Here is an 8513-nt window from a genome sequence, read left to right as displayed (position 1 = left end):
GAGAGACTCGTGTGTGAACTTCATACTGAGCAAGAGATCAGATGCGTTGACAAAGATAAGGGTTCCTCTAATTTGAATCAAGTCGGTTAAATATTTTTCAATCGTTAATAGTAAACCAAACTAGCTCATTCTCGATTTTTTTTTTCAAAATTGCGCTCCTTTGATGATGTTGCTGAAAGAAAATTGTATTATTCTAACTTCACAGTTGACGTTCATGTAAAAAAAAGAGGGTAAGTAAAAACTTGTCGTTTTCTGATTCTTTTAATAACCTATGTCATACAAAAAATACAATAAATACATGTTTTCATAACGTTTCTGTAAATAATACATAATTAAGCTTTAACGATTTAATAAGCATTGAAGTCGAACACTTTCAACTCACATTCATACAAAACATAACATTAAATTTGTTTTGTACAATATCACCATATAAGAGAGCTACACAAAGTTAAAGATAAAATTCACAAAAAGATCACTTATGACTAGACGAAAATATACTGAAAAAAAATCTTGCTTATTTGTTTGTTTAAAAAGATATGTAAACAAATAGAAAGACTGACAGGAACAGTAAAGAACATTTCACCTTCAACATTTTTAATGGCCCTAGTATATCAATATGTAAAATGAAATGCATCATCCCTCCTATCCAACTGATACAATTTAAAAATTCAACTTGTGTGCTGAGGAACTCATTGCGAACAATTAATTTTCAAAGCAAAAAATTTTAACTTGAAATCTTGTATCGCGACATGACATGTATAATATCTTGTTATCCTATGTTTAAACTGTAACCCCAACAAAATTTAACCATAAAAGGGAATAAGAGTCGACTTTTTATTGAAGTAGCATCAAAAACGCAATCTCAAGTATTACAGCAAAAACATGATTTCTGTTTATTGTAGTTTAAAAAAACTTTTACCGCATAGCTTGAAAATAAAATACAATTAATATTAATCCTAAAAAACTCTTCAATAAAATTATGACTCATTATTTCCAAAAAGCTCGTGAACTGTTTATGATGTTTGTATGAATCTCCAAACTTTTTTTCAAGAATAGGAAGAACAGTTATTCTGTCAATTTCCTGAATAGCAAATTTGAAATCTTTGCAATATTTGAGATTATGTTCATTTCATACTTTGCTAAAATAACCAATTTAATCACTATTTATGTCCATATGTACATTCAGATAATAGTAACTTTTTATTAAACACTTGATTCAATAATATTTCTTCAGTAAATCACTAGACTACTCAAATGTCACTTCCGTGTATTTTATTTCTAGCTTTAAATAATTCAAACATGTAATGTGAGTAGAGTATGTGTGGACTGAAACTGACAAGTACTCTTAAAGCAACTATAAATATATATCTTCAGTAAAAATAATATCAAAACTGAAGAAAATATGCAATTTTGCATATAATACTATTCACATTTCAAAACTTCACACGATGTCAAAATCAGTAAAATGCAGCATATCCGCATTTCAGTTAAACTATTACTCACAGTTGTACCAAAAAAAGTGTCAAATTATGAAAAGTAATTAATCAAAAAAAAAAAAAATACCCAATTGTGCCAAAACTAATCAAGGATCATCAATTTGTAGGAGAAACTTCGAATTAATTTTAAAATGTTTACATCTCTTGTTCATTGAAAACAAAAGAAATATACATATTCATACAATATTTTCATTAAAACCTTTCTTTTTATTACTTCAACATATCGACAAACAAAAAAATTGCTAAAAATTTTGCTGACATTTAGTAATAAAGAATAAGCAAATCTAATGTAAAATAAAATAAAATGTATATAAATAAACATTAATATCAATAAGGAATGCTGCGAATTGCTGACTAGAAATAAAAATAAAAACCTTGACTTATTTGATAAATTATCAATAAATAACAATGATATGTTTCCTTCAACAATATTTAACAACAAAACTAAATAAACAAACCATGTGATATGTCTCTGAGGCATTCATACTATTATAGGATAGTTGAAATATGTTGTAATCTATAATTGACAAATAAGTATTTACATTTTATCATTTTTTAATCATGAAAATCAAATGTAGCACCTAAAATTAAAGATTGAAAACCAGAATAGGTGAGACTGAACTTGTACGTTATCCTTCCAAGTATTTTTTTCAAAACTTCTTTAATGAAGCATCTTTTAAGAGTACATTTGTAAGTACAAGTCGATTTTTTTAAAATTCAAAATGAAATATATACTATCCTAGCAAACCAAAAATAACTTACAAAAGATCTTTAGTTGTTGATCCTTAAACTGTATCCTAGAACATTCAAATTTGAGTGTATTCTTCTAACACATCTTTCTTTTTCAGAACGTTATTCAATAGTAGCCTGAAAGCTTCAAGTTATTTTAATAATGACAATATATATTCCTTATTAGTGTGAACAATAATCTATTCGTTCTTTCAATTTTTTTTACTACAACAGAATGTAACATATCTCCACATTTCAACTCTTAATTTGCGACCTGATGGGTGCCTTAAATGTAGCATAAACAATTTAATTTTCTGAAGCAGATCATCACTTTAAAGTGCCAAAAAAAAAATATTCAATTATAAAATAACAGTACATAATTTGGTCACATAATATATAAATTTAATAATGTCCCTAATATATTTGATCTTTCAAATGTTAACCTATAATAGCATATAAATACAAAGTAAATAGGAATGTCCTTAAAATCTACTTAACACGAATAAGATAGATGAAATATATAATTGTAAAAAGCCCTAGGTAAAACTATTATCATGAACACTGATTCTTGATTGATGTCTGACTAGATACCTTCACCATTTCTGAAAAAAGAATAAAAGTGGGTTATTGTTTATCCAAACAAGAATGTGTTATACACGCATGTACCACCATCACTATCATTTCTATATTCAGTGGACAGTGAGATTGGGGTTAAAACTCTAATAATTTGGCATTAAAATTAGAATGATTATATCATAGAAAACATGTGTACTATGTTTCTAATTGATTCGACTTCAACTTCATCAAAAACTACCTTGACAAAAAACTGTAACCTGAAGCGAAACAGACGGACGTACGGATTGACAGACCGAAATACTTAGTGCCCATAGGTGGGATATACAAATAAATTTAAGGTCAAAATGCAGAGAGATGTTAGATTTGATTTGTGATTAACAGTTACTCACAGTTACTTTGAGATAAACAACAGCACCTAACAAATTATGTACTTTTGCTTTGGGTTTGTCTAGTATGTGTTCGGATTTATACACCATGTCCCTTTTATTCATTTCAAATATTAACAATTTTTTTTCCTAGAAGCAATGTTATTTCTATCTGATAATCTAGTCTGTGCTTTATGTTTTCAATTAGGTAGACAGAAAACAAGTTACCTAGGTATACAGTTACATATAAAAACACATTTGCCTTCAAACATGTACATGAAAACATTTAACTTTCCTATTCCTTTTGTCATCAAGTATACCTTTATTTGAAACACTAAACAAACATAAAGGTCCTGATTCATAATTGAAATTCAAACATTTAAATTGTATGATTGGTATTTTAGTTACAGTCTAAACCAAGGATTTGTATAGTATACAAATCCTTGTCTAAACTAACAAATCTATTGTAGATAAAATGTACCATTTGTTGAATTTATCAAATAGGTAGCAGTTAGAGTGTGAGAAACTTGGTAACCATATGTTTTCTAAAAGGATATAACACAGATTTCAGTACCATTATGTATCCCATATTATTGAACACTGAAGACGCTAACTGAAAAAATATTTTTATAAAAAAAAAATTTAAATATGGACGGCCAATTTCATCCACGTTGTAAGGGAGGATACAGGCTTAATTTTTGCTACTATAACATTATATGTAAACTTTATATTCAAAATAAGAATGTTTTACTTAAATTATACAAGTATAAAAATGAACCATAGCATTACTTTATAACATCTTCTAAGTCATAACATTGAATTACATGTAACAGCCTTTTACATACTGATTGCATCTTGTGTTTTGTTGGGGAAAAAATATAAAATACGCTTTTACAGTGATCTCTGTTCAGTCAATTTTTATATTGTTAGCTTACCATAGTTTACTGGCCAAATTTCTAGCAAGTATTTAAGCACCTCAATGTGTTTTTTGAAATCTAATGATGTACCACCTGATGAAACTGGCGATGGACAAAGAAGCACCGGTCCAAAACATATTGCCAAATTGACAATGTTCATTTTATTTTTGTCAGCATTACTTGCAACCTTCTTTAAATGATTAAGCACCGCAGCCATTGTCTCCTAAAATAGAATTAAAACAATAACATAAAGGGAGACACCAAATATTACTCTGTAAGCTGACGGCAGCTGTTCCCAGTTCTTGTTTGTAAAAATTTCAAATATCTTGCAAGATTTACCTCCCTTGGTATAGATAAAAATATAATCAAACGTGAACAAAGGCAACAGTAGTATACAGATGTTCAATAGTAATAACTCAATAACGCGAAAACAATCAGGGCTACAACTTAAAACCAAGGGAAACACATAAACTATAAGAGGAAAGGAATGGAACAACAGAAGCACTGAACTACAACAAAAACAAACGACAACATACATAGAAAAGGACTTTGGCAGTTGTTATCCACACGTTTGATTTGTTTGAGCTTTTGATTTTGCCATTTGATTTGGGACTTTCCGTTCTGAATTTATTTCAGATTTCGGTATTTTTGTGATTTTACTTTTTGATAACAACTGCCATAATCTTGACATGTTACTTGGTATTTTAAGAATTTACTTGGGATTCAAAATCACCAAACCATGGTTATAAAAGACATATCAGAAATATTTTCAATTCAACAAAGAGTACGAAAAAAGAATCTTATTGGTCTTGGTGGTGGAGTTGGTCATGTATAGACTACTTCAAATTACCCTGTAGTACTTTGTTGTGGTGTATGACTGTCTCGAGTCTTCTTTTTGGATTGAATCCCCAGGCAGAAGACAAACACTACCTTATCCATTTGGAAATCTTTGATGGTAGTGATTTGTATACTTGATGCTTGCAAAGATGTAGCTTTTATATTGCCATTTATTAAGGGACTTCCCATTCTGAATTTTCCTTGTTCAGTATTATTGTTATTTTACTTCTTGATACAAGTACAAATACATCAAACAAATGAATTTCTATTCTAGATACAAGTACAATTTAATAAAATGCTGAGATATATCACAAGAGATTTGTAACTTGCATCAACACAGAGTGTAAAATAAAATTTTCAATATCAATAAATATAATCAATAAAGCAATGCAATAATAAGACTATGAACTTCTTTCTCTTCTTGATCTTTTATCTTTGTTGTTTGCTATTTCTGTATATTAATATAATAAATTAAACTATTTTTATTCAAGTGCACCCACAATGCTAGTAAAAGGTTATGATCTATTTATAATGCATCTTGCTACCATGGTTACTGTCAATTTGATTCCGACTATTATACAATAATATGTCTGTAAAGATTATTGTGGACCTATAATAGTGTTGCATATCTTTTTTGAAGACCATCATATATAGCATAGTTAACTAAATTCAACTTTCAGTAACATATTATCAAAAGGCAAACATCTTATTTTGAAATTAAGAAAAGTCATTGATGTTTTTAAAACAGGATTTAGATACATCGATTTAAAAACAATAATAAAATAACAACAAGCTTGATTTAACATACTTATATACTTGCAAGATAGTATGTGGACCCGGAAGATAGTTCTGATACATGCAAGATTGGCTGTTAATATTAACTCTTATGTTCTGCACATAATTATTTAAAAGTCATTTATCTTGCTTCACTAAAATAATTATTGAAAAGGACTATTACATGATGCCTCAATAACATTTGTGTTATATTACACCAAAAATATTTCACCTTCTATGTTGACATGGATACCTGATTCAGTGAATACAAGATCACCACCAAAAATTTGCTAAATAAAATCCTTTTGTCATACTGGGTTAAATAAATATTATAAGTTCAAATGTGAAACTATCTTAATACCTGATTGGCTTTTGGAAGGCACTCTAAAATGCTAAGCATTAATTTGGCACTTCCATCTGGGTCGCTTGGCAAGCGGACGCTGAGAGCATCGAGTAACATCTGATATAACGCATTAGTGAAAAGTGGTTCAGGCAATTCACGGAGGTAGTCTTTCAAAACACCTGTAAAAACAAATAGTCAGATAAGTTAATATAAAAAAGAAGATGTGGTATGATTGCCAATGAGACAAAAGTCCATTTTAAATATTTACTAAAAAAGAAATGGAGAGATGTGTACTCCAACGATTAATCATTTGACCTACTAATGGTTTCAATACCAACACCTTTTTAATGATAAGGAACTGTAAATGGTGAGTTAACATGTACATTTAGATATTGAATCAGGAATTGACTAAATAAAGCACTCTCCTTTTATGGTTTGATAGATAAATCATTGCTTAGACGTTACGCACGGTAATGCGTTTGGATTAAAATTACGTTATAATATGATTTAAGAACAGTAACCAATCGCCCATGCAAAATAAATCCACCAACATGCATATATCTACAGAAAGGCCTTGACATGTTCATGATGTTTTTCTTATTTTAAGTTAATTTTATAAATTGTTGCACCATACATTTATTTTATGGATCACACAAATCTTAATTTTACGTTAATAATTGCATGTCCGGCGTAACATTTCAGACTGAATAAAATGCATTTTCTTATGTACCGTTGTAATTTTGCACATAAAATCTGCGAAATTAGGAACACCAACTTCCTACTAGATTTATATTCTAACGTTATAACCTTTTTTTTTGGCTTTGGGTAATTTTTAAAGGAAGTCCTCAACAAAGTATTCAGCAGGGGAACCTGTCTTTATGTGTTATTATGAAACTTAATCAAAATTTCCATTTTATTATTATCGCTATAATATAATCAAATCATATAAAAACTATACTCAACAGAAAGTTTTGAAAACGATAAGCATTTTCAAAGTTTCATATGTACAAAAAAAGTTTTTCATGAAGTAGAATTTGATTAAATCGCATGTCTAGCCACTAAGTCCAAACGTCATATTTTTTCCCATTGATTTCCTTAGGTGAAATATGTGATAGAAATAGAAAATGTACATTAATAATAATACAAAATAAACATATTTAAGATCTAGAGATACAAACTATAAGTTCATACAAATGGCTAAATGAGTAGGGTGATTTCACAAACATCATGACGGTCAGACCTTACAATTTTTTTTTGAAAGCATTCCCTATGTCTAGCCATTATGTCCAGGGGCGTCATTTAGACGTTTCTGCCCAGTGGTGTCTTTTACATGAGTACACACTATTCCGTCTAGGCAGTTAAAATGAATCTGTGAAATGTACATTCCAAAGAGGTCTGCTGAATCAAAATAACACTCAGATTAAAAATACACACAAACACAAGGAATAGACCCATTATAGACACAGGGGAAAAGCGGGGATGGGCTAGAGATAATTTCTTATGGACAAAGTTTCCACGCAAATCACGCAACTTTATAGATAAGAAGCCGAGGTACAATGGTTTTTTTAAATTTCAAAAAAATATATAAAGGCTTATTTGTAAATTAACAAGAATGTGTCCATAGAACACGGATGCCCCACTCGCACTATCATTTTCTAAGTTCAGTGGACCGTGAAATTGGGGTCAAAACTTTAATTTGGAATTAAAATTAGAAAGATCATATCATGGGGAACATGTGCACTAAGTTTCAATTTGATTGGACTTAAACGTCTTCAAAAACTCCCTTGACCAAAAACTTTAACCTCAAGCGAACGGACGGACGGACGGACGGACGAACGAACGGAGGCACAGACCAGAAAACATAATGCCCCTCTACTATCGTAGGTGGGGCATAAAATTATTAGTGCTAAAAAAAATAAGTGAGAATAAGCATTTCAAATAGTCTGAAAACTCGCAGACACATACAGATTAGACAAAAGTGAGTTCAATCTCAAAAAATCATTTACACAAAAAACATAATAAAAAGAAATATTCCAAAATTTTTATATTTATACCGATTTTTTAAAATAAATACATTGTACTTTAAGTTTTTATGATTGATTTGTCAAAATGTTTTTCAGGCTATTTTTTATCTTCTCATGTGTCCCTCCGGTAGCAAGATTTTTTTGGAAAGTTTGCTATGCATTCTATCCAAAATAAAATTGGAAAAATTTGCAGTTGTTTTTCCTCATCACAGATCAGAAAATAAGAACGATCCTTAATTTTTTTAAAATTAATTGTCTAAATAAATAATGAATTTTGAATCTATTCTAATCATCTTATGATATTTATTTTATAAAAATCGGTTGAGAAGGTACTCCGTAAATTCGCTTTTAATAAGTAAATGTCAAAGTAAATTGTGTCAATTTTGTTAATAAAATTATACTTCTTACGTCAATACCGTGCGTAACGTCTTAACGTCCTCTTAGGTTTGAAG

General features: G+C 29.5%; 2 protein-coding genes across 2 annotated transcripts in view; both read right to left on the bottom strand.

Moving 5' to 3' along the window:
• The window catches only part of LOC143068035 (transcription initiation factor IIE subunit beta-like), a 210152-nt gene that overhangs the window by 37097 nt on the left and 164542 nt on the right, over positions 1-8513 (bottom strand). The window lies entirely within an intron of this gene.
• Positions 243-8513, bottom strand: part of LOC143068013 (rho GTPase-activating protein 100F-like) — a 37721-nt gene continuing 29450 nt past the window's right edge. The window contains exons 4-6 of the mRNA XM_076241751.1: positions 6056-6216; positions 4102-4306; positions 243-2827 (exon numbers count right to left, since the gene is read on the bottom strand). Of these exons, the coding sequence (XP_076097866.1) occupies positions 2778-2827; positions 4102-4306; positions 6056-6216 (416 nt within the window). The 3' untranslated portion in view covers positions 243-2777. The remainder of the gene's footprint in view (positions 2828-4101; positions 4307-6055; positions 6217-8513) is intronic.

The sequence above is a fragment of the Mytilus galloprovincialis genome, chromosome 1, assembly GCF_965363235.1.
Source record: "Mytilus galloprovincialis chromosome 1, xbMytGall1.hap1.1, whole genome shotgun sequence".
NCBI classification, from domain to species: domain Eukaryota; kingdom Metazoa; phylum Mollusca; class Bivalvia; order Mytilida; family Mytilidae; genus Mytilus; species Mytilus galloprovincialis.
Note: the sequence above shows the minus strand (reverse complement) of the source record. Positions and strands in the feature narration are given on the sequence as shown.